This window comes from Thermothelomyces heterothallicus (assembly GCF_042370625.1).
Source record: "Thermothelomyces heterothallicus CBS 202.75 unplaced genomic scaffold P884_scaffold_10, whole genome shotgun sequence".
Lineage (NCBI taxonomy): Eukaryota > Fungi > Ascomycota > Sordariomycetes > Sordariales > Chaetomiaceae > Thermothelomyces > Thermothelomyces heterothallicus.
Window position 1 is genome coordinate 113,836 of NW_027192571.1, and position 24,337 is coordinate 138,172.

Consider the following 24,337-nt stretch of genomic DNA (forward strand, 5'->3'; position numbering starts at 1 on the left):
CATTCCGTTTTTGGAGAGAATCAAAACAAAAGCCTAGCCAGATCCAGGGCCCGCTCGTCACAACGCACACAAGTTGACCTCCCTTTCGCAAACAGAGCTGCCCTGCTCTCTCAATCCCAGACCAAGTTTTCCGACCAATCTCATCCCCCACCCTTTGATCCATGGCACGCTGACCGAGGAGCAACCTTTTCTTTTTACGATTCCTATCCCCTCCTTCGTCTCTTCCCGTCTCTCTCTTGACATTGTTTACTTTTAGCGCCCCGCGACACACAGCTGCCCGCCCGTAACAATGGCGATGCGCGGAGGTCCTCGTCTCCAGGTCGGCTCGGCCGCCTGGATTGCGGAAGAGAGGAACGCGGCTCTGAGCATAGCACGGTCCGAGATCGAGGAATTCTCTTACTCAGCGCGCAATGAAATCGACTGGCTCAACGAGCACATGGCCGAGATCTTCTCCGAGAACCAGATGTTCGTGCAGTCGTCGCAAGCTCGGCCTGGCGCGTCGCTGACCAAGGCTCGCAGGAACGTCGCGGAACTCTTCAAGACACCAGGGAAGTTGCGCGGAAAGACGCCGCGCACCGCGAGAAAGGCACCGTCCAGCAGCATACGAATGGTAAGCCGAAAATACCTGCGCTCCGTCGACGCGTCGCGTACTGATCAACCTTGTCCAGCCGCTCTCCGAGATGTTCTCTGCGACAATAAACGGGGCGTCGAGCCCCTTCACGACGCAAAACAACTCACAGCCGCACAGCCCCAGGATCACGGCCGCTGAGGGCAAGGTCGAGCCTGAAGTCGGCTTCTCCGAAAGCCCAGCAAAGCCTGCGGTCGTGCGACCTCCACACCAAGTGGAACCTCGCGGCCCCATCTCCCTCGGAGACTCGGGCTACCATGGCAGTCAATCTCAAGATATGATGCCATGTGACCAGTTTGACAAGGACGTCGAGATGTCAGACAGCCCTCAGCGGCCGCTGCGGATCTCGGACCACATGCTCCCGCTGCCAGGCGAGCCAGCAGAGCAGGGAACCCCGTCGGCCAGTCCTAGCCGAGAGGCCTTGAACCCGGCAGGCGAAAACCAGGAGAGGCAAGCCGCGGCAAGCACAGCAGCCGGGGTTCCCGCGAGCCCTTCGGGCGCCGTTGCCCAGCTGAGCAGCCCGTTCGCCAGCCGAACCCGCTTGCCCATCTTGTCGCCGCGGTCGCCTTCGCCCCAGAAGATGTCGTCCCCGCCCAGACAGCCACTCCAAAGATCAAGCTCGCCTCAAAAGCCGCCCTCGCCCGAGAAGTCGTCTTCTTCCCCGCAGAGAAGGACTGCCAGCCCACTGAAGGAATCAGAAAAGCCCACCGGCGATCTCCATTGCGCCGCCGACAGGGATGACGACGAGATGGTCGATGAGGTTGACGAAGTCAGGTCTCCCTCCGACGCGTCCAGCCCGATTAGGCCTGTCGTGCGCAAGAGCAGTCTGAACTTTGCTTCCTTGCCAGCTCGTGAGCCACTGGCTTCCAAGAAAAGCCTCGGCGGGGCCCGTATCTCGCGGACGAGCCATCTGGATTTCCACCGCCAGAGCTACTACAACCGTCAGACGGGGGGAAAGAGTCTTGGTGGAGGTGTCATGCGGCGGGAGAGCCTGGAAGACGACCCGGATAAGATGGATGTTGACGGCGAGCTGAAAACGCAGAGCAACGAGGACGCCGCTGCACACAGCAAGACCTACACGCAACGGCTACAAGCTCAGATCAGCATGCTTGGGAAAGGACAGTCGACTGGTACTAGGTCATCAAAATCCCTTGCCAATCTGCTGCCCTCGCAGCAGAGCGCGCCAGCCTCGCAGATCCAGTCCCAGCCCGAGCCGACGACCTCGGAAGAGAGGACATCGTCGCCCAAGCCGAGAAATGCGGCCGCCGCTCCTGGTGCGTTCCCTGCAGATGAAGACGACGAGGGTGACTGGATTGCCCCGCCCGGTACCGCTGCGAAGGCCCAGGGCCCGAAGCCTGTTCCTTCTGGCACGCAACTCTCGGATGCCCGAGAGGAGTTGTCCAGCAGGGGGACGGCAACGAGCGCCGAGCATTCCAAGATGGGCGCAGGGTCGCCGGGCAAGCCGACCATGTCCTCCCAATGGACACCCAAGCATGGGAAGTCAGTCTCTGTTCCGGTGCTTCCGACCACGGATCAGCTGGACACGGAGACGGAAGGCAGCCCTCTGAAGAAGACTACATCCGTCTCGAACTCGGCGCTGTCCACGGTGGCCGAGAACGACCTCTCCTCGCCCCCGAGGTCTCCTGCGAGAGCCTTCATGGACAACCCGCTGAGGCAGGTCAAGAACAAGCTGTCATCGCTGCTGAAGAGCTCCAAGGGCCTGATCGTGAGCAGTGCAGCAGTCAGCGCCGAGGGCAAATCCTCATTACTGCAGTCTCCCTCGACAACACGGCTTGGATACCACCAGGAGCCGTCTGTTGAGTCCTTCAAGACAGCAGACAACGTTGTGTATCCGGACTTGTCGCAGCACCTCGCTGCAACCGCCGCCCCGCTCAGCCCAGTGCGTAGTAATAGCTCTCGGAGAACGCGGTCGTCAGCGGAGAGGGAAAGACTCGAGGCTAAGGAGCGCGAGAGAGAGGAGCGGGAGCGCGAGAAGGAGAGGGAGAGGGAGATGAAGGAGGCAAAGCAGATGGCCGAGGAGATGGACAAGCTGGAGAAGGCACGCGAGAAGGAAAGAGAAAAGGCCCGGGTCTTCAGCAAGGAGCAGGAGAAGATTGCGGTTATGGAGAAGCAGGTTGCGGCCCAGAAGGAGCAGGAGAAGGCTGCCCAGCCCCAACCACAGCAGCAAGACTTCCGGACTCCTGCGCCGGCACTTAAGAACAGGCCAAGGAGCCCGACAAAGTCGACGAGGCCGACTCCAGCAAGGGCCAACGAGCATGAGGGGAAGCATAGGTCTGTTCCCTCCGACGAGCCGGACGTGGAGATGACGGATGCCACGACCACCGTACCGCCTCCGTCAATTCCTCGCCCGACGACGGCCTCGTCCGTCAGGACTCAGAAGCGGCCTATGAAGCCGACAAGGGAGACGGCGGCCAAGCCGAAACAAATGCCTACCTTGATTCGGGTCAACCCCTTGAGCTCCCAGCAGACCCAGTTCCACCCTTCAAACAGCGTGCTTGCCGCTAACCTCCAAGAGACGCTGGGTCAGCAGCCTGGTTCTGCGAGGCAGGTCAACGGCAAGGCGAGCCAGGCCTCCCTCCAAGGCAAAGGATCGGTTCAGAGCCTCAAGAGTTCGGTTTCCTCTACCGGTCGTCCCAAGGCATTGGAAATGGCAGCCAAGCGAAAGGAGCAGGAGGAGCGCGAGGCCCAGCGCAAGCGCGAGACCAAACAGGAAATGGAACGCAAGCGGGCGGCCCAGGAGGAAGAGCGTAGGCAAGAGCAGCAACGGAGAGCCGAGGCTGAGCGGCAGAAGGAGGAGGAGCGGAAGGCGGCTCAGCGGAGGGCGGCCATCGAAAAAGCCAAACAGACGAAAGCGCCTCCTCCGGCCGTTAGGCCGCAGCCGAACGCTCCCCCGGAGTACGCCATAGCAGAGAAAGGGACGTTCCGACCACCTTCGCGATTGGGTTCCACGATGCATCAGGAAAGCCGGCTTGTCAACACGGTCCTGTCGGGCACGGCGAAGGGGTCCACCTCAAAGAGGCCGTTGCAACAAGACGCCGGCGAGGAGAGCTCCAGGTCGCAGCAGCAGCAGCGAGCCCTGCCTTCTTACCCTGCGAAGGAGACGAAACGCATGCGCATGAGCGAGGAGTTTGACGAGGACCTGGACATGATGGACCACAACCCGCGGATCATCAAGGGCCCGCCCGTCAGGCCCTCTGGTGGCTTCAAGAAGGTAGGTGTCCCGGATCCCATAGGGCGGCAACAACATGTTAAACCGCTCGCGCAGGACCCGCAGCCCAAGTCGGCGTACAACAACGGCTATCCCCACGCGCCCCCGTCGAGTGCGAGCAGCAAGGACCTCTTCAGGACGACGGTGACGGCGCAGCACAACAGCCACTCCAAGCCAACCCATCCGCTCGACATGGCGCAGTTCTCCAAGGGCGCCATCCCGTTCGCGCAGAATGCCAACGCACACCAGCAACAGCAACAGCAACAGCACAAGACGCCGGCCCGCCCGATCGGCGGCGGCGGGATCCCCAAGTCCACCAAATCCGTCGCCCGCTCCTCCCCGCGCATGCTCAACGGCGAGTTGATCGAGCTCCCCGACATCCAGACGGACGACGACAGCGAGGACGACGACGGGCACATGCCGATCGCGGCCTGGGCCGACTCGCCGGCCCTGCGGGACGCGCTCCTGCGGCAGGAACGCGTCGACCCCATCCAGGTGTTTGGGCCGCCGGCGCCGCTCAACATGGAGGAGGTGTTCAGCAAGACCAAGGACCGGTTCCACAAGTTCCGGGCGCGCACGAGCAGCGCCAACTGGAGCGGGAGCGACCGCCTGACGGAGGAGGAGGTGCGGAGGGACGCGGCGGCGAGAGACAAGATGAGGCGCGAGGGAGGATGGAGCTACGAGTTGAGCCGGGAGTTGGTGTGACGCGGTGGTGCGATCAGTATGGCATACGGAAGGGGCTGGCTGGGTTGCACACTATCTTCGAGAATGGAATAATAATGGAGTCGAGGCGGGTTGGGGGAGAGATGGGTTTGGCTCACATGGAATTGCATTGTTTCGGATTCGGGGGATGGTTGTGAAGGTTATTGTTTGGGACCTAATGCTTGCTTTTCTTTTTTTCTCGAGAGTTTGGGAGTACCTGGTTGCATTGGGATTGGGATTGTTGGTCATACTCGGTGGATAGACTTGGACGGTGAACGGTCAGGAAGTGGTCTTTGTTGTTTTGGGGGGGGGGGGGGGGGGGGGGGGGGATTGCGAATATAATACATGTTTCGATTTCTCCAAGCCCTGATTTGATCCGCAGCTCATTATATCTATCCATGAAGCACGGGGAGACTATGACATATTACACCAGAGGAACCATCTGGCACGAGCCAGTGGGTTTCGGAGACTGAACATAGACTCGTTTTGTTCCTCCCTCGGTGTTGCTAGGTTAGTCAGTGGTCGGTGAATGAGGTACAAGCCATTACAATCCGTCGTTCATCCTTCTTTGCCTTGCTACTGCATCCACTTACAAGTAATTAGTACTTAGTCAGACTTAATTTACCACAATGCTAGGGCGCCACCACATGCGGTGTGGAAGAACGAGGAATGAATATTACACAGCATGCCGTCAAGCTAATCGAGCCGATGAAACGCGTGAGGCTTCATCATCGACTTCATGGCGATTACGAAAGATGATTGCAGATTCATTGCTTCGCGGTTCGTCCGCCGCCTTACACATGCTCCCCCGACTTGGATTCGACGAGGTAAAATATGGTATTGTGTGCCACCCACTACCATCATCATCACATCTGTTGCATCTAGTTAAGGCATTTGTTTGGCCATCTCGGTTTGATTCTTGATCCAGGGTTTCGACTTTGCCACGGAGCCGGAAGCTGGCTGGTCGCTGAGGATGCCCAAAATAATCGTCCAGTGATAAACCTTTAGCTCTCTGCCCCTGCCCCCATCCCGGGTACTTCACCCGAAGTGCAAGTTCGCTAGCCTTCAGCCAATAGAACGGAGGGTAACCAAGGTAGCTGAGTTTACCGTACTCGACCGTATCTCATGTATAAGATGGGGGTTCCTTTACTTTTTTTTTCTCCGACCATACTGAGCCGCAGTCGCAGCTCAGGCCTTGAAGGGCCTGCCTAAGGAAGCCAGTTACACACAAAGTCGGGAACTTGCTGTTCTGGCCGCCGAATTTGGCTGGGCAGGGCCGCCATTTTTGGGCGCCTCAACAGTGCGGCGCGCTGTGTCACGGCCAGGTAGTTACTTGGTACCTCACCACACATACACTTGAGCCCCACCCCCTGTCCTGATTCCTCTAATCAATTCCTCGTACACAGAGCCCCAGACCGACCAATCCGTTCTGCGCCGCAGTTCCGGTCAGTTGGTTTCAAACGCAGGCACCGAAGAGTTGAGAAACCTTCTTTTCGGCCCTTCTCCATCACTAGGTTCACCCAAGATGGAGAAACTACGGGCCGACTTTCAACAGAGAGTTCAGTCGACCGCAGTCTGGGGCGCGACGCTGCAGCGAACGGAACAGCCACCCGACTTGCACAAGAGGGTGTTCAGGCGGACCGGCGATTTGTTTTCCCTGACCATCTCGTTCCCGACATGCATCATGCGGCTGGCGCCGCGTTCTCCGCTAAACCCCTCCGCTAAACCCCTCCGCTAAACCCCTCCGCTAAACCCCTCCGCTAAACCCCTCCGCTAAACCCCTCCGCTAAACCCCTCCGCTGGGGAAGAGGTGACACCCTTCAGCCCGTTGCTCGTCATGGCCACCGTATATGACTTGCTGACGCAACACTCTACAAACGTCGTTCACAATACGTACTATGTCACACAGAGCAACAAAGAATGGGCCCACAACTACCATCCCATCCGAAACCTGGTCGTCCGCAGTTACCATGGCGCCGACGGTCTGGTACACGCGGACTTCGACTCGGCCTTCCTCGGAAGCTACGAGGACGACGGGCTGCGCATGGACGAGCCCGCCGTGGCCCCCAACAAGAGAATATGGCGATTGGAATGCGAGGCCGACTGCGAGCTGTGGTTCCACACCGAGGTCTCCAACGTTGTCCTGGCTGGCTGGGACCGCTACCGCCAGGTTACGCAGACCTCCCACACCAAGCCGCCGCGCGTTGAGAACATCCCCAAGGAGGTGGACGCAACGTACTCAATCAAATATGGAAATGAGAGGACCGTCATCGCCATCGGGGAGATGAAGAGAAACCTCATCCAAGCAGCCACGTGGCAGGCGGGCAATGTCTTACAAGTCACAGGCCAAAAGATGCTGTCTCAGGAGCTTCGAGGGTAATTACGTGTTATCTAGCTCCTATCATCGCCAGTCATGTTTCCTCTCCAAGATCTAACATGGAGCGGGTCACAGGTATGCGGATAAGTATCAGTCCCCACAGGTGTACTGTTTCGACGGCAAGACACTACTCCTCCTCCAATTCAGAGCCGACACGCCCGCCAAGATGTTGGACATAGACTGCCCTGTGGACTGCTGGGTCCTCCCTCGCGAGGGGAGCTTCTACTCGCTACGGTACGCGCTCTATCGGCTCATAGCCCAGGGCTTCAGGCGCTTTCAGGGCATGTGCGCGCTGCCTATCTCGGTCGGGGGCCTCACGCCGCGGTCTCGCCGGTTCTTCAACGGCGTGCCCGTGTGGCGTCTTAACGGAGTCGACCAAGACGAGCACCCGGGCGGCTACGTCCGGTCAGTAGATGGTACGTCAGGGGCGGTCAAGTGGACCCATAGTGAGTCGGGCGACTTGGTGTGGGAGACTGCGGCGTTCTGGGGCGAACACGCTCAGCAGTAAAGTCTTATGGTCAGGCCGCGAGCAGGACGGTACGAAGAGTGTTTCTTAGGTTATTTGTCTATAGTTACAAAACCATCCATCCACAGGCAGGTTTGGTGCTCCTCGTAGCACTGGGCAAGGCGCTTCACTTCCGACTCGACAAGCGATGAAATGAATTGTTTGTCAGTCAGACCATCGCTTACTCGCTCGAGATCAACAACCATGATCTTGTCGCCGACGAGGTGGTAGTTATCGAGTTTGCTGTCGTCTTGCAAGATACCGAACGGCAAAAACGCGTCTAGGGCTTGGCGCATCATACGCCGAAAGTCGCCCAGGTCCAGCAGGCCTCCCTCAGGGGTCGCCAGACACACGCCGCCAATGTCCGACAATAACAAGGCCCGCGTGCCTTTGTATCGAAGTTGGCCAAAGCACCTCGGGATGACGACGTCCTGCAACGGTGCGAGTTTCGCATACGTCGCCTTCTCCGTCTCAAATTCCTCGTCCCAGCCGTCCTTTTGTTTCTTGAGGACCAATTGGCCAGGCAGAGCCCACTCAGGGAAGCACGACTGAAACCAGACTTGAGCTGCGCGCGGGAGAAGGACGTTCACCAGAGCTTGGATGATCTGCTGCACCAACGAAGGCTGCACGTGGAGACGGAGTACGTGTCGGTGGACGCCGTCGGCCGGCGTGGCTGTCGCGTGAATGACGCGCGTCCGAAATCGAAACCGCTGTTCAGGTCAGCAACATGCCCACAACGGAGAAGCGGTGCAGGTAAGCGCGCGCACTTACAATTGCGCGAGAAGGCAGCTCGGTGTTGTAGAAATTCGGCCGCAGTTTTAAGCGCCCTTGGGGCCGCCGAACTGGAGGAGGTGGAATCGCACCGAACGACCGGCCACAAAAACTCGGTGGCAGATTTGGAGTATTGCCGGCCATTGTATGTGCAGTAGCAATGGCGGTTATACACGCTGAGATGGGAATATTCGATTTCCTTTCGATTCAGGATGGTAGTGTTAGGCAAGATCCCTGCCGACTCGAGCTTGCGGTGGAGACGTTGAGCACATTCGCGGCCTCTTCGACTCCGGAGATGGAAATTCTGCCCCACCTCGCCCACGAACTTTCAGGTAGTTAACCCTAACCCCAACACCATGCTCACCACCGAGCCCTCGCCTCGCCAGGCCCCCCCCTGAGGCCCCCTCGGCCGCCGCTGGCGTGAATTCCGGTGAACCGTCATATTCATCTCACCATTTCACTTCAACTCTTTGGCGAGAAGGTCCAAAGAATGCAAATTTCGCCGTCGCTGCTGCCACGTTTACAACGGAGGAGCGACGGAAAGTCGAGTCATTGAACATTCATCTATTAATCTGCAGGTTTCCCGGTCGCCCAGTGAGATTTGCAGTTGTTAAGGATGACAGCTCAGCTCCATGTACGGATCCGTACGTAGGTTACTACGTAGGGTTGTGGCCCGCCGTGAGGCATATCGCTTGCAGCCTCTTGGTTGCCTTCCTCGCGTAACCGCAATCATCACACACCCACCACAAGGTCGATCACCCCATCAATCCCGTGATACTTGGGCCCCAGCCGCTGCACCCCACCAACTTCGTTCAGAGCGATCCTACGGATCCGTACACGTCCTCGGAACGGGGGCGGCTGAAGTCGCTAGTGCCAAGACCAAGACCCTACCAAAAGACTAACCTGTTAGTCCTTTGGTGGGTCCGCGACAACGCTCCAATTGGCCCTGCAATAACGAGCGCGCGACGCAGCCAGCCACCTCCGCCAAGACATCAAGCCGTCCGCCCATACCGATACGTATTCGTTTGACGACACGGTCACTCTATTGCGAGGAGCTACGACTGCCTTGAGTGGAGATTGATTCATTACCGAATAGTTCGGTAAGCTCCTAGTCGTCGCCTCCCAGCGCCGAGACGGTTGTCTAGGTCGCTAGCTACGACCGAGGCACAAGTTCCCACCGTTAAAGTTCTCAGACGTAAGGTGAATGCTGGCCATTTCGTCGCTGGGATTGCCGAGCTGGCTAGGCTACCGCAGGCAAACTTTACCGCTACTGGTTATCCTATTGCTTGACCCTAGTCCGGAGAGCGCCAGGCTGCCGCATTCGACGCAACTAGAGCTCCGCAGATCCCTGTTCAGAGCTGCATATCTAAACCCCCCCTTCTCCTCTCTCTCCCTTCTCCCCATTACAAAATCTCCATATGGTGCGCCAGCCGGTCAAAGAGCTCAAATTCCATACGTTCAGCGGCCTTGGGTCCGGCCTGGATCTCTCCCATTATATCTGAGCCTGGCGGGAAATCCTGTTCATGGAAGGGTTCTCCTATCCCTCTCATGTTTGTCAGGACCGCCTGGCGGAAATGCCAGCGGAAGAGCGAGTCCGGCGGACGGCGGGGATCGTTGAGCAGGCGGCTGTCGAGACTTTGCCCAGCTAATTGGTCCAAGTCGTCAGTGAAGAAGATAATCTTATATCCGTTCTAAAAATATATAACGTTAGTCATTATAAAATATATAATAATAAGGAAACGTACATCAGGATTGATAGAAAACGCATAGTGATCGAAGAGCTGATGCAGATCGGATCTGAGGAGAATGCCATTCTGTACAGAGTTGATCTTCCCCCCTTGAGGGGGATCAATCGTGATCCAACGGCCGTAGTTGTTCTCTACCCATTGTTGTTCGTATGCTAGTGGGAAGATATGTCCGGCTTCAAATCCTACCCACATGTCGTACGCAGCTCGACGATTTTCGACTTTCGTAACAACACAACGACCGTCGCGAGCTTGGACTTGTTCTGTGAACGATTTTACTCTAGTGCCCGTAGCGATAGAGTATGCTCGCGTGTATACAATTTCGTTGTTGACCTTAGTAACATTGTTAAAAAACGAAAACCCTTAGTATAGTAAATAAACTAACCTCAACACCATCTGCAATGACAGCGTAATCTCCAGGGAGAAGGGGCTGGTCATCTCGTAGGATTTCGTCTCCATGTTCGTTTTGGACAACGCAATCGCTCGAGGTGATAAGAAGAATGTCGAGCATTTGGCGAAAGTCAGTGTTGGTGACGCCGGCTGTGAGGATTAAGCCACCCAAGGGAATGCGATCTTCATTGTCGCCATTCAGATGCCAGATGAACACATTACGGGCAACAGATCGCTTGCCCGACATTTCTGCGGCGCGTTGAGAAACGAGGGCTTCGGGGCATGAGTGGACGTCCAGGAGCGGAGGAGGAAACGGTGGAGGAAACGGTGGAGGGATGAAGAGATATTCGGTTCGCTTGGCTTCGGGTGGCGGGTGGGAAGTGAGGCGCCAAATCTGGCAGGCACGACAGCACATTCGCGTTTATGCCGAGAAAAAAGCTGCTGAGAAAGGTCCCGGGACTCGGTGACCTGAAATTGATTTTTAGTGACTTAGTAATGCTGTCTGTCCATGTAATGTGCACGTATGTATGTCCTGTACATACATGCACGCATACAGCTGTGGTGTGATGGCGTGGTGTAACTGCTTCAAAGAAAAATGCCCGGGCTATACATGTATAGAGACGATTATCCGTACTTGTTTTCTGAATTCTGGCTCCCTCATGGCGGACCCAGTGACTCGGGAGCGAAATCCTGAGCCGCGGATGATTCGTCTTCTGCTCCTGCGGCTTGGCCAGGTGACAGAACGGCCAAGAGGATCGTTACAAACGAGGGGGTGAATGTGCGAGGCAACCAACCGTGCCTCTCCCAACTCCAATAGTACGTCATAGCGTTCCGGGCTGATCAAAGTGGGGCCACGAGCACTAACTAGGGAACTTTTTTAACAACCTTGAACTTACGTAGTAGTGTACGTACTGTATGTATGTATGTACTAGTTAGGAAACCAGGGTATTGAGTTGCCCATGACAGCTGATGGGGTCTCCGCCATTGTTTGCTCTTCAGCTCTCTCTTAAATTTTGGCGACGGCATCTGGTACCTCAAGGTATTGCAGTGCATCGATTGCGGGCGGTTGGCATTCGCTATTCTCAGGTTCTGTTAGTAAGTCAACCTTCGCGCTCAAGTGTCTCATTTTTGAAATCCCGACTACCATCCTGCGCCTTGCACCTGGCTGTGCCGCCCAGCTGGCGGTTGCGGAATTCTGGTCTGTTGTCAAACAAACCAGTCCCGCATGCGCCGAAGCCCGGTCGGTTGCCAAACAACGTACCTTGCTGCGTAGCGCTGGGCGGCCTTTGCTAACCACATAACCACCAACCCAGCTACTTCTAGACTGCTCGCTTGTAAATTTTGCAAATCCTGCGTTTTTCACCTCTTTAACATCCGATCACCAAATTGATCTTGCACTTCATCGAGACGAACTTTTTTTCCTCGCCGCCCTCGCGCTGGTTGGTCTGCCCCGCATCGCGCGTTCTTGTCCCAACACAACAGGTTCCAGGGCACCAACCGACTTTCTGCCTGATACTCTGTTTCGCGACACTACTAGTTCTCCGAACACCTAGGCGTTGCCCTTTTTTCTTACTCGGCGGATACTCGACGAAGATCTGCGACGAGGCGAACTCGAGAATTCTCCCCCTTTCCCCGTTCGCTTACCACTCGCGGATGCGTCTGCAGTACTCACGGGAATAAAATCCAGCGGCTGATGAGGTCGTCCGCCCTGCTGCCGTCACCGCTTTCCCCCCCTTGCCTCTCCGCTAGTTGACCTCTCAGCGGAGCCAAGATGGTCAAGCTAGACTACAACCGGGACTACTATGCAGATCTTGAACTTCCGGGGCCGGTGGACATTGCGGAAGTGAAGAAGCAATTCAAGAAATTAGGTGAGTTGAGGCAGAAAGGGAGGTGGAAGAACAATTGAGAACCCATTACTGACACCAGCACCAGCGCTGAAATGGCATCCAGATCGCAACCCGGGGAAAGAGGAGGAGGCCAAGGAGAAGTTCCTGGTCATCCAAGCCGCCCACGAAATCCTGACCGACCCCAACACCAAATCTAAGTTCGATGCGCACCGTCAGCGAACCCCGAAGCCGGGAGCGTCGGGCGTCAGAGGCAACCCTTGGCAATACACGGCGCAGGAAGTTAACCAGAAGTTTGGCGTTCCCCCGCGACGGCCCCCCATGCCGACTCGCCCGCCCGCGCCGACGGCAGCGGCTTCGACGAAACACTGGGACTGGGCACACAAGGCCAAGTCCAAGACAGATAATTTGAGAGCGAATATGGAGGCATGGGAACGCGCAAGGCCGCAGAGCAAACCATCTCAGCCCAGCGCTTCGGCTTCCGCGTCCAGTGCACGTCCACCCAAGCCGCCTCCTAGGGAACCACCTATCCCACGGACGGCGTCACAGGCCAGGAGGCAGGAGGCAGCATTCGGCTCCAGGAAGAGTGGCTATGCCCCGGCGTCACCTGCGGGGGACGAACCGCCGGTCAAGAATCAGCACTACAACTCTGGTACCGATGCCGCTGAGGCGAGCAAGTCCACGCCTGCGTCTGCGGATGACGACCCTCTGAGTTCCCTATTCAGCGAGACATTTCTGGACAACCGCCAGCGTACGCCGTACGCTGCTAACGTCGGCGAGAGAACCAACCCGTTCGAACCGCTTAATATCAACCGGGCTAAGAGCATGAGAGACGGGCCGAGAAGGTTTCAGGAAGGTGCTGGCGATACGCCTCCGACCCCGCCTCCTCGACAACGCAGTGCTAGTACTGGCTCGGAGAACATCAAGAGGCCGACGGACGAGATCCCTAGGCCCAGCGAACAAAGCGCCACAAACGGGTTCCAATACCACTCACGAGCAAGCGCGCGGTACAGTCCGAGGGGGGCCGATACGAACTCGGCTCCGCCCACCGCAACCTTTTCCGGCCCAAGCAGCTCGACCTCCTCCGTCAATAGCAGCACTAACGGTAAGGTCCCAGCTCCGCCTATGTGATGTGAGGTTGCTGACAGGTTTTTTTTTTTTTTTTTCAGCGACGGTCAACGGTGATGCTTCGGATCGGCCAAAGCAGGGCACCAAATTGTATGAGTTTCCTCTCTCTTTCGATCATCGCAGTTTCTACACCGTCTACCCAGCAGAGTCGACACCCCAATCACCGCACTCGAATAGCCGTGTTTGTGTAGGGTCGAGCTGCGTGAATAATACCAGCTTTTCAGCCTACAAGTCTGACGAAGATGTCCTCCCGACTCCCAGTGGAGAGGGACCAGCTTTCGTCGCCAACCCATTTGAAAGAAAGTTGCATGCACAGTTGCAGCACCTTCTGCGGGCCGCATCGCAGCCAGCACCAACTACTATGCCACCGAGGAACAGGGGTCAACAGAGCAACAGGTGTACTAACGGCGTCTACCGCAACAGTTTCTCGGTTCCCACAGACGATAAAGACACGGCAGCCCACCAGGCTCGCTTCACCCGAAACAGCGCCGATAATATCAACACGCGGTTTGTGGCGGAGGAGAAGGAGAGTTTCAACTTCCAGTTCAGCGCCGGGACAGCGGGCTCTGTAGACGACAGCTTTCTTCGGGCCAAGCAGCGCGCTCGCGGCGGCGGACACCATTCTCCGCTTAGGAACGAGTTTACGCCGTCGGGTGAGCCGGTCAGCGGTGCCGACAAATCCAATGCCGAAAAATCCAGTGGTGCTCAGCAGGCCGAGCCTGCGAAGAAGCAGGGAGACTTCGTTCCCGAGCAGTGGAAGGAGGCTTTTGGGCCTCATATATTTGTGCCACCTCAGCCCGGCAAAGCGTCAACCTCGCCTACTCGCCCCATCCGGCCGATCAAGAAACCACGGCCTGTCCGGATGACGGCGGGGACAGCCGGGATGGTGGACGATGAGGAGACCAGCGGGGAGGACAAGTCCAAGGCAAGTACACCCGCCTCCGGCATAAACGGTTCCAGGAGCCCGAATGCCATGGACATCGACACACCGCCTCCGGAACCCGCAGGCCCGCAAGCCGGCGCTCCTCGGAACATCAACGTGGAGCCCACGAAACCCGAGTGGCGGCCGGGCAACGGTGCGACGGCCGAACCTAAGCTCGGCGCGGGCTTGAAGGTCCCCAACCTCAACCCCACCTCAGCCGGCTCCGAAGACGCCGAAGACTTCGTCCGGCCCTTGTTCTCGGAGTTCCGCAATGTGGAACCGTTCGCCCCTCCAAAGCCCTCCGGCCTTGGTTCCTTCGCAGATCTCAGCTCCAACCTGCCCTTCCCGAGCCGCCCATCCGCAAAAATCCCGCTTGCATCCCACGGAAACCAACAGGAAAAACCCACCACGAAGCAACTCGACGTCCCCAGCCCGCCCACAGCACCTCGCCCGCCCGCGAGCCTCTGCATTCCTGGCGCCAAGGTCAGCGCGCCCGCGTGGATGAGCTACGTTCGCGAGTTCGAGGCCTATATGACATCGTGGTCCGAGTTTAACCGGCGGGTGACGGACCACTTTGCCGCGCGGCAGCGGCAGAATGAGGGGAACGGGCTGGGGTGGCTGAACACAAGGGGCGGAGCGGGCGTTGAGAACTACCTGAGGGCGCTCGAGGTGGACAAGATTGTGCGGCAGAAGTGGATGGCTGCCTGCGAGGCGCATGAGCTGCATTTCAGGGAGTATCTAGGGGTGAGGGAAAGGGTCTTGGGTGGCAGCTGAGACGGGTGATCGTTCTGTGTGTGCGAGTGCGGGCGACAAGAGTTCGGCGTTTCGAAGAGGTGCGGTCGCGAAAGTTGGTTTTTCACATTTTCTCCTTTTTTTTTATTTCTGTTGCCGAATTCTGTATCTGTATGAGTGGCTGCGGTTCATCACGCTTCCCCGTCACTTCCTCTCCTCTTTTCTGTTGGTTTCGGCCTTGGGCATGACTGGATAGGGGCATTCATATCCGCGTGCGTCTCGTCTCTTGGCTGGATGCGCTGATGACATGTATCTGATACCCAAAGAGAATCGAGGACGGGTGGGAGGCGTCTCTGGCGTTTCAATTAGACTCGGCTGGGTTGTGAGGTTTTTTGTGTCTTGGTCGTTCGAGGAGAGGGACAGTAACCCATTCCCCCATATATCTCCTCTCCGTATGTACTGGCATCACATTACAAGAACAGGAGCATCTGGGTAAGCTACCGGTGCGAGAGAGAGAGAGGGCGGGGGCTTGGGTTCGAGTTATTCCCGGGTGTCCTGTCGTCGTTTATATATAAGCCCCGTTTTAAGTATACCGTCTCTCGGAATGGCTTCATAAAGGTCAGCAGGTATTCCGCAGCGGCTGGCCACGTGAACGGCGTGGAAAATACGACTACATGAGCGTATAATCACTCCTCACTTCAGTCTTTGTGTTGGTTGAGTGTTTGTTTGTTGTCTCGCTCTTCATCCCGTCGAGTCAAAGGTCAAAGTAAATGGTCGGTGTATGGGCCATAAGTTGACCCTCACGTGGTAGGTACATATATACAAGAGAGCACGCATGTGGGTCTTGCTTTCTGTGTCTTTGGTTGTGGTGCGTGTGTGCGCGTGAGCATGAGCAAGTTGACCCGAGGATCTCGAGCTTGAATTTGTTGGAGTCGTTTTCGAGACTACAAAGGACGACTGGGTTTCTGCTATCGCAGCGATATTCAACCATCAGAAATGCCGGACCGAATCGGAAATTGAAACTCAATTCAAGAACTCGCCAGAACGCCACGTCCTTGTACTAGAGCTCTCCTCAGTTTAGGTGAGTAGGGAGACTGAATTGGCACGGAAAAGCTCAAGGGCTCGGTGAGGAGCAAGTCCATGTCTTTCTGCTGGAGACGAGCGTGGATAACTATCGAGAGTGAAAGTGAAAGTGACGTTGGAGACTTCCTGCCCAAGGAGATCCCTGGACCCTGAATATCGGTATATCGCGGTGTTGGCTTCGATAATTGCCATCATCCCGCTGCGCCCCGCCAATCGGGTTAGTTATCGGCCGCGTGCTAACTTTTGATACGAAGCCGTGCCTCGCAAGGCAGCACGAGGATTTCCTGCACCTCTTTTCAGGTACCCCAGACCGAGTGTCGTCGGGAAGACCACGACCTCCACAATCGAGCCCATAAGTCAGTGCAGAGGCCCGCGCCTGCACCTGCGCAGCGATTGTGAATGCGGTCAGCGCTCGCTCTTTGCCGGAGATTGCGCACCACCACGAGCAACTCCCTCGTCGCAGACTCCGCTAAGAAGAGTGCCACCCTTCGATCAGCAGCAACGCGCCCTGGCTCGCCGCTGGGCCACCGCACTGCCGCCGTACGCTTCCTCAGGCCCGCTTCTCCTGGGACCTGGTTTTACGCGGCCACGCCCGCGCGCTTCCAGTCTTCATCCCCGACTTCCGGAGCATCCCCTTCCCCTCCCCCTAACGTACCCGTCAACCGTTCTTCCGACGAGGCCGAGACGATGAACGGCACCAGCCAGATGACCACCCGTTCCAAGCGCAAAGAGCCGCCATATGCCGTCGATGGCCGGCGTTCGAAGCACCAGCGCTCCAACGGAGAGGAGTCCTCCGCCGGCGAGAACACCCCAATCGTGCAGGACGAGCCAGACGGCGGGTTTGACGACTACGAAGACCATCGGTTGCCGGCCGTCCTCCCCGCCGGTCCGGACACGGCCGAATGGCAAGCTACCATAGAGAAGGTGGTGCGGAATGTCGTCTCGATACGCTTCTGCCAGACGTGCTCGTTCGACACCGACCCGGCCCTGACCAGCGAAGCGACTGGGTTCATCGTCGATGCCGAGAGAGGGTGAGATCGCATGCGCCTCGAGATCCGTTTCTCCGTGCCAATTCCCCAGCTGACCGTGGCACAGTTATATCCTGACCAACCGCCATGTCGTCGGCTCGGGCCCGTTCTGGGGCTACTGCGTTTTCGACAACCACGAGGAGGTCGACGCCTACCCGGTGTACCGTGACCCTGTCCACGATTTTGGTTTCCTCAAATTCGACCCGAAGGCCATCAAGTACATGCCCGTGACCGCGCTGCCGTTGCGGCCGGACCTTGCCAAGGTTGGCATCGAGATCAGGGTGGTCGGCAACGATGCCGGCGAGAAGCTCAGCATTCTCTCCGGCGTCATCAGCAGGTTGGACCGCAACGCGCCCGAATACGGCGAAGGGTACAGCGACTTCAACACGTGCTACTACCAGGCCAGCGCAGCGGCCAGCGGAGGGAGCTCCGGCTCTCCGGTGGTCAACATCGACGGGTACGCTGTCGCGCTGCAAGCAGGCGGCAGAGCAGACGGCGCCGCCACCGACTACTTCCTCCCGCTCGACCGGCCGCTCCGAGCGCTGAAGTGCTTGCAGGAGGGGAAACCGATCACCAGAGGCGACATTCAGTGCCAGTTCCTTCTCAAGCCGTTCGACGAGTGCCGGAGGCTAGGTTTGACTCCCAAGTGGGAGGCCCAGATGCGAAAGGCCTTCCCCAAGGAGACGAACCTGTTGGTCGCGGAAATCGTTCTTCCCGAGGGTCCGTCGCACCGAAAGATCGAAGAGGGCGACGTGCTGATCAAGGTGAACGGCGAGCTGCTCACCCAGTTCATCCGCCTGGACGACATCCTGGACTCCAGCGTGGGCAAGCCCGTCAAGCTCCTCCTCCTCCGCGGCGGCCAGGAGGTGGAGGTGGAGATTGAAGTCGGTGATCTGCACAAGATCACCCCGGATCGGTTCGTCTCGGTAGCCGGGGGTAGTTTCCATAACCTCTCGTATCAGCAAGCCCGGCTCTACGGCGTCGCCTGCAAGGGCGTCTATTCGTGTGAGCTTGGCGGATCCTGGCGGTTCGACAGCGCCGAGAGTGGCCACATCATCTGCTCCGTCGACAACAAGAAGACGCCCGACCTTGACACGTTCATCGAGGTGCTCAAGGGCATCCCGGACAAGTCGCGCGTCGTGGTTACGTACAAACACCTGCGCGATATGCATAATCTTCACACCACCATCATCTACGTCGACAGGCATTGGTACAAGAAGATGAAGCTGGCCGTCAGGAACGACGAGACCGGGCTGTGGGATTTCTCCAACCTGGCGGATCCCCTCCCGGCAGTCCCGCCCGTCCCCCGGATGGGCGAATTCATCAAGCTCGAGAACACGTCGCACCCCGCCATCGCCGACCTGGTCCGGAGTTTTGTTCAGGTACACTGCTCGATGCCCGTCAAGCTAGACGGCTTCCCCAAGAATAGGAAGTGGGGGATGGGAGTGGTGATCGACGCGGACCAGGGGCTCGTGTTGATATCGAGAGCCATCGTCCCGTATGACCTCTGTGATATCACCGTCACCATCGCGGACTCGGTGGTCGTCGAGGGCAAGGTGGTGTTCCTCCATCCCCTCCAGAACTATGCCATCATCAAGTACGACCCGAGCCTCGTCAAGGCGCCCGTCGCCAGCGCGAAGCTCAGCGCCGAGCCCCTCACGCAAGGTGCTTCGACTTACTTTATCGGCTACAACCGGATCGGGCGCATTGTCCACGCGGCGACGACAGTCACCGAGATCTTTGCCGTGACAATACCGGCCAACCCGGGGGCGCCCAGGTACCGGGCCATGAATGTCGATGCCATCACGGTCGAGTCGAGCCTGAGCAACCAGTGCGGCAGCGGCGTGCTCGTGGCCCAGGACGGCACCGTCCAGGCGCTCTGGTTGACATACCTCGGCGAGCGCAACGCGTCGACCCATCGTGACGAGGAGTACCATCTCGGGTTCGCCACGCCGGCGTTATTACCCGTCGTCAGGCAGATCCGGCAGGGTCTCATCCCCAAGATCCGGATGCTCTCGGTCGAGTTCCGCACCATCCAGATGTCGCAGGCCCGGCTGATGGGCGTGGCCGAGGAGTGGATCCAGCAAGTCGCGCTCGCCAACACGGCGAACCACCAGCTCTTCATGGTGACCAAGCGCACCTTCGAGCCCAACGAGCGGGAGGAGGCGGGCCTGCGCGAGGGCGACATCCTGCTGAGCCTCAACGGCAACATCATCACCAAGACGTCGGACCTGGACGTCATGTACGAGCACGAGGAGCTCGACGCGATCGTGGTGCGCGAGCGCCAGGAGCTGCGGCTCAAGCTGGCGACGGTGGCGGCCGACGACGTCGAGACGACGCGGGCCGTCTCGTTCTGCGGCGCCATCATCCACGCGCCGCACCACGCCGTCCGCCAGCAGATCAGCAAGCTGCACAGCGGGGTCTACGTCTCGGCCAGGACCAGAGGCTCGCCGGCGTACCAATACGGCCTCGCGCCCACCAACTTCATCACCCACGTCAACGGCAAGGCGACGCCGGATCTGGAGTCCTTCTTGGCCGAGGTGATCAAGATTCCCGACAATACCTGTAGGTTCCCCGCCTCCTCTTTACTTTTTCCTCTTCTCTTTTTTTTTCCCCTTTTTCTTTTTTTTTCTTGTCGTGCGGTTATTGATCGGTCTTGGTTTGCAGACTTCCGGCTCAGGGCTATGACCTTTGACAGCGTCCCGTGGGTTGTCACCATGAAGAAGAACGACCACTACTTCCCAACCATGGAACTGATCAAGGACCCCAGCGACGAATGTGGCTGGCGGCGGATCACGTACGAAGGCGGAAAGGTGATACAGGGAGAGGGGCCAGACGGGGTGGTAGGCCCCGCTGGTGAGAGCACGGATATGGACATGGACTGCGAGGTGTGTGACTAGATGTATGATTGTTCATTATTTTTTTTCCCATCCCATCCCTCTCTCTCTCTCTTTCTTTCTGTTTCCCGGGAGAGGAGTGTTGGCGCTGGCGAGCAAAGGCTAGAGATATATGGGCGTCTTACGGGATAAGACGCCTCTTTTATGAACCGAAATAACAGAGATAAGGGGAAGCGAGAATAATAAAAAAAAATATGGGGGTATGTGTGCCCTCAGATGTCGACGTCCGCTGCCATAGAACAAAGAAAACAGACGTATCCGCTGGTTTTTCTCGAAGTTGTTGTTGTCGTCGTTCTTGGCACGGGATCATCTTACGGGCTAGCTAGTGACTAGAACATAGAACATACGTACTATGTACGGAGTAGACGAGAGGGCGAGAGTGTAAATAATAGTACGGTTCATGATGAAATCTTACCGTACCAATACGTAATTTGTAATTTAGGTCGATTATTCTCTAGGCGTCGCACGAAATGTCCCCATTGGAGGGTGTCAAGACGCTCATCAGCGAGACATGACCGCCAAGCAGCCAGTCTCGACTCTGCACGTCACACTGACTGCCACCGACCCCAATGAAATCTGATGGCTTCCAACCGTACTTTGTACGGATCCGTATCCGTACATACAAACATAGATGCTCGCACGCCCTGGCACTTTGCGCAGCCCTAATTGGCCCCAGCGCGGGCCTTGTTCTTTTGCGCCGTCTTTGAACATTGTACTGAACTTCTCGATGCCCTTCTCCCTTTTGTTCTGTGCGACTTTTGGAGGCATTTTTTGAGCCATCAGAGCCTTGTTGATGAGGTACCGTATGTACGGATTACTGTACCTCTCTCAGTTGCCGGGTCCCTTGCTGTATTATTGTCGGGAACACCCTATTTTACAGTACTGTACGGAGTACTGTACGGATGTATGTACATACATACCTGGAATACCTGGAAGGGCCCCTCACCGGTTCCCACCCGCAGCGCCATCAGCAGCGTAATCCGCACTTACCCGCTGTAATTTCTGGATCCTCCTCGGGTCGGCACCCGCAACCAAAAGGTTGTTTCCCCCACAAGGTGAGGCTCGGCTCGGCTCGATGCGGGACCCAAGTCGTCGCCTGGCGTGAACTGTGCGCTGGAAAGAACAGCAACTCGGCCAATTGCACCGGGACCACGTTCATGCTCTGCTCACAGCTCTGCTCAACAACGCCTCGACCCGCACTGGAACCGGACCCGAGGACCCAGGCCGCCACGAGGAGACGGAGCGGTCCCCGTAACGTCTTTCTTCTCTTGACAACTTGGGGGAGGGAAGGAGGAAGCTCTCGCCCCACCACAAACCATGTCCGTTCCCCCGACACCGACGACGGAGAAGAGCACGCCCGCCAGGGAGGCCTTCATCCCGCTCGTCGCCGTCGTCGACTTCCACCATGCGCGCGGCCCGGAGGTGGAGAGATGGTTCGGCGTCGAGGAGGGCCGCGACCCGGCTGCCGAGTACGACTGGACGCTGCTGCCCTTCATGGCCCTGAGCGACGGAGCCCATGCGTAGGTTGATACCGTCTTTGTTGCCTTGTTGCTTTCTTTCTTTCTTTCTTTCTTTCTTTCCTTCCTTCCTTCCTTCCTTCCTTCCTTCCTTCCTTCCTTCTTTCTTTCTTTTCTTTTCTTTTCTTTCTTTTTTTTTTTTTTGTTTCTCTTGGTTTATTGTTTCCTCCTTTTCCCTCCCATGATCCGGAACCATTCCCGCCGCCTCGTTTTCTCGTTTTCTAATCGCCCCGGGACTGGCTAGGTTGACCGAAGACTTCTCCTACTTCACCCTCCTGCGGCCGGCCACCGAGTCGGCCCCGGCAACCTCCCTCTTCGGCATTTCGTGCACCCGCCAGATGGACGCCTCTGAGTTGCTCAACCGCCCCGCCGACGTGACCCGCTCGACCGTCCAGAAGGCCGTCGTGGTCATCGCCGACAGCCCGCAGGCCTTCGGCATGCTGCGCGAGCGCCTGAGCGTCGTCACCCAGGCCTGGTTCGCCCAGCGCGACTTCACCGACGTCGAGATTCTGCGCCGCTTCCAGGACAGCCTGGCCGACGAGAAGAAGCGCGGCATGGCGCACGAGGACGAGGAGCGGGATCAGTACCTGGGCCTGAGCCTGCGCGAGCTGGTGCGCGAGTTCAGGTGGCAGACCCTGGTGTTGTTCAAGTGCTGTCTGTTGCAGCCAAAGGTAAACAAGACAAAACAAGCCGGGCTGCCCAAACCGCTGCTGTTCTGACCTTGTGTGACGTTGCCCCGACCGCGCCGTTGCTGATCCTGACTCTCGTTTGAACCCCCGTCTCTAGATGCTCTTTTTCGGCTCCCGCTGCGAGCGCCTGTGTCTCACCCAGTTCTCCCTCGTGTCCCTGATCCCCCGGCTGCTCCACAACCTGCAGGACTCGGCCGGCCCGGAGCTGGACAGTTACGAGAGAAGCCTTACCATGCCGACAAGCCTGAGGACGAGCGACAGGAATTCGCTGCTGTCCTACATGGGCCTGCCATTGCAAATCTTCGGCAAGGTAAGCGTCCCCGGCGGCTCTCTCTGTCTCCCTGGCTTGCACGACGCCCTCTTATTACTCTAGAAAAGAAAGAAAAAAAAGGAAGAAAAAAGGAAGAAAAAAGGAAGAAAAATGAAACTCACAAGAGAGACGCACACAAACAGGGAAGTCTCTTCGGCCCCTACACCCCTCTCCAACAACTCGACATCCTCGCCGACTTCGGCACCAAGTCGTACATCGTCGGCAGCACCAACTCGCTCCTCCTGCAACAAAAAGACCGCTACAGCGACATCCTCATCAACCTCGACGAGGGCACCATCAACGTGACCTCCCCCTCCCTCAAGGCCGCCCTGCAGCTCTCCACTCCCGACCGCCGCTGGATCGACTTTATCACCCAGAACGTGAACGACACCTGGGATGAGGCCAACCCCAGCCGGCCCAAGACGATGGGCTACGTCGGCAGCGAGGAGTTCATCCGCGTGCAGTTCGAGGAATACCTCCTGGCGCTCATATCGTCGGTCAAGTACCGCGCCCACCTCGCGCGGCACGCCAACAACCCGCGCATGCTGCTGCCAGACATCGACGGCGATCCCTCGCACGACTTCGGGAACGACTTCGTCGAAGCCTGGTCGCGCACCCAAAACTTCCGCATCTGGAACTCCCATACCGACTCGCACCTGTTCGACATTGTCGAGCCGAAACACCCCTGCGCCGGCGGCCTGACCATCGAGGACATCCAGCGCCGCATCACCCAGCAGGTACAGGACATGCACTGGGACGAGCGGTTCGCGCAGGGACGCGAGGCGCTCGGCCGGAACCTGGCCGCCGGCAGGGAGAAGGCGAGCACCTTGTTTGGGAAACTGTACGCCGACATGGAGGCGCTCCGGGAGGCGCAGAGGAGAAAGAGTGAGGAGGCCAAGTCCGCACAATCCCGGGACGGGGCCTCGCCAACGCCCGGGAGCCATGGTCAGGACCAACAGGGTAAGGAAAAGAATGGCGCGGTGCCGGCTGTCGATTTCACCAAGGCGCAGCAGACCATGCAGGCCGTGGGCAGCAAGGCGGGCGCGTTTGTGAATAGCTGGGCGGTGTGGGCGGGCGAGAAGAGGAGAGCTGCTTGGGGGGGAGGAAAGTCATCATCATCAACAACAACGACGACGACGACGAACAGCAGCGGCGATGCACCTTCTAATAACACCAACAGCAGTAGCAGCGGGGGAGTTGGGTGGGCCTCAGGATGGGTCAGGATAGGCAGCAGCAGCAGCAGTGGCAGCAGCAACAGCAACAGCAACAGCAACAAGAATCGGGCCTCGTCTCCCCAGAGTCCTACAGGCGGGTATGACGCGCTCCCCTCGCAATCAAGCGACCGGGCATCCATCATCTCCTCGGCCAGCAGGCGCTCAACAGACGCCTCAGAGCGCGGCGCCGAGCAGCGGCCGCTCAACACCAATAGGTTCAGCGCCGCCTCGACCAGCGGAGAGTCGATGCTCGATGACGCCGCCGCCGCCGCCGCCGCGGAGCGTGCTTCCGTTCCTCCGAGCAGCCTTACCCCTCCAACGTCACCACCAGGCAAAGAAGGGTCAGGCAAGTCGGAAGTCTGGCCGGAAAGAGGGAGGAGAGATGTCGGGGAAGGTCAGCAGCGGAAGAATAAGGAGGAACAGGAGGAGGAGGATGGAAGTAGATCAAAGGAAGAAGGGATCGAGCGAGACCCCAAACCTGACCCCAACCCTAAGCCAGAGCTCGAGTCTGGACCTGAACCCGAGCCATTTCCCACCTTGTCTCCGAACCCTGCCGTCGCGGAAGCGGCTGAGGTGCAAGAGCTGTGGAACAGGAGGTGACGATTTCTTCTACGGTTGTTGATCGG

The 24,337-nt window shown here is 58.0% G+C and overlaps 7 protein-coding genes across 7 annotated transcripts; 5 read left to right on the forward strand and 2 right to left on the reverse strand.

Moving 5' to 3' along the window:
- Window positions 1-89: 89 nt before the first annotated feature.
- P884DRAFT_223090 (uncharacterized protein) lies at window positions 90-4,815 on the forward strand. The gene is made up of 4 exons (XM_069439545.1): window positions 90-465; window positions 520-610; window positions 669-3,860; window positions 3,915-4,815. Exons 1-4 carry the CDS (start codon window positions 290-292, stop codon window positions 4,560-4,562), a joined length of 4,107 nt encoding a protein of 1,368 aa, XP_069297762.1. The 5' UTR covers window positions 90-289; the 3' UTR covers window positions 4,563-4,815.
- A 1,470-nt stretch (window positions 4,816-6,285) lies between these two features.
- Window positions 6,286-7,525, forward strand: P884DRAFT_259169 (uncharacterized protein). Its single transcript, XM_069441319.1, has 2 exons — window positions 6,286-6,935; window positions 7,012-7,525. Exons 1-2 carry the CDS (start codon window positions 6,397-6,399, stop codon window positions 7,442-7,444), a joined length of 972 nt encoding a protein of 323 aa, XP_069297763.1. The 5' UTR covers window positions 6,286-6,396; the 3' UTR covers window positions 7,445-7,525.
- On the reverse strand, window positions 7,495-8,561 carry P884DRAFT_242665 (uncharacterized protein; the record flags this gene model as incomplete). Its single annotated transcript, XM_069440282.1, has 2 exons — window positions 8,213-8,561; window positions 7,495-8,151 (listed from the first exon to the last, which is right to left on the reverse strand). The coding sequence occupies exons 1-2, from the start codon at window positions 8,354-8,356 to the stop codon at window positions 7,495-7,497; spliced, it is 801 nt and encodes a 266-aa protein (XP_069297764.1). The 5' UTR covers window positions 8,357-8,561.
- A 1,054-nt stretch (window positions 8,562-9,615) lies between these two features.
- Window positions 9,616-10,594, reverse strand: P884DRAFT_277322 (HNH endonuclease-domain-containing protein; the record flags this gene model as incomplete). Its single annotated transcript, XM_069443059.1, has 3 exons — window positions 9,616-9,903; window positions 9,958-10,290; window positions 10,343-10,594. 3 exons carry the CDS (start codon window positions 10,592-10,594, stop codon window positions 9,616-9,618), a joined length of 873 nt encoding a protein of 290 aa, XP_069297765.1.
- Window positions 10,595-12,118: 1,524 nt separating this feature from the next.
- P884DRAFT_199720 (uncharacterized protein) lies at window positions 12,119-15,015 on the forward strand (the record flags this gene model as incomplete). Its single annotated transcript, XM_069438247.1, has 4 exons — window positions 12,119-12,215; window positions 12,280-13,296; window positions 13,361-13,409; window positions 13,743-15,015. The coding sequence occupies 4 exons, from the start codon at window positions 12,119-12,121 to the stop codon at window positions 15,013-15,015; spliced, it is 2,436 nt and encodes an 811-aa protein (XP_069297766.1).
- Window positions 15,016-16,319: 1,304 nt separating this feature from the next.
- On the forward strand, window positions 16,320-20,378 carry P884DRAFT_223107 (trypsin-like cysteine/serine peptidase domain-containing protein). The gene is made up of 3 exons (XM_069439546.1): window positions 16,320-17,087; window positions 17,152-19,649; window positions 19,752-20,378. The coding sequence occupies exons 1-3, from the start codon at window positions 16,456-16,458 to the stop codon at window positions 19,982-19,984; spliced, it is 3,363 nt and encodes a 1,120-aa protein (XP_069297767.1). The 5' UTR covers window positions 16,320-16,455; the 3' UTR covers window positions 19,985-20,378.
- A 686-nt stretch (window positions 20,379-21,064) lies between these two features.
- On the forward strand, window positions 21,065-24,337 carry P884DRAFT_291853 (transport protein Avl9-domain-containing protein). The gene is made up of 4 exons (XM_069444126.1): window positions 21,065-21,501; window positions 21,743-22,169; window positions 22,285-22,497; window positions 22,641-24,337. The coding sequence occupies exons 1-4, from the start codon at window positions 21,299-21,301 to the stop codon at window positions 24,309-24,311; spliced, it is 2,514 nt and encodes an 837-aa protein (XP_069297768.1). The 5' UTR covers window positions 21,065-21,298; the 3' UTR covers window positions 24,312-24,337.

Coding starts and splice junctions, on each gene's coding strand:
- P884DRAFT_223090 (XM_069439545.1), top strand. CDS start 290: ATGGCGATGCGCGGAGGTCCTCGTCTCCAGGTCGGCTCGGCCGCCTGG. Junction 611..668: donor CGTCCAGCAGCATACGAATG/GTAAGCCGAAAA, acceptor AACCTTGTCCAG/CCGCTCTCCGAGATGTTCTC. Junction 3,861..3,914: donor CCTCTGGTGGCTTCAAGAAG/GTAGGTGTCCCG, acceptor CCGCTCGCGCAG/GACCCGCAGCCCAAGTCGGC.
- P884DRAFT_259169 (XM_069441319.1), top strand. CDS start 6,397: ATGGCCACCGTATATGACTTGCTGACGCAACACTCTACAAACGTCGTT. Junction 6,936..7,011: donor CTGTCTCAGGAGCTTCGAGG/GTAATTACGTGT, acceptor AGCGGGTCACAG/GTATGCGGATAAGTATCAGT.
- P884DRAFT_223107 (XM_069439546.1), top strand. CDS start 16,456: ATGCGGTCAGCGCTCGCTCTTTGCCGGAGATTGCGCACCACCACGAGC. Junction 17,088..17,151: donor ATCGTCGATGCCGAGAGAGG/GTGAGATCGCAT, acceptor ACCGTGGCACAG/TTATATCCTGACCAACCGCC. Junction 19,650..19,751: donor CAAGATTCCCGACAATACCT/GTAGGTTCCCCG, acceptor CTTGGTTTGCAG/ACTTCCGGCTCAGGGCTATG.
- P884DRAFT_291853 (XM_069444126.1), top strand. CDS start 21,299: ATGTCCGTTCCCCCGACACCGACGACGGAGAAGAGCACGCCCGCCAGG. Junction 21,502..21,742: donor CTGAGCGACGGAGCCCATGC/GTAGGTTGATAC, acceptor GGGACTGGCTAG/GTTGACCGAAGACTTCTCCT. Junction 22,498..22,640: donor CATTGCAAATCTTCGGCAAG/GTAAGCGTCCCC, acceptor GCACACAAACAG/GGAAGTCTCTTCGGCCCCTA.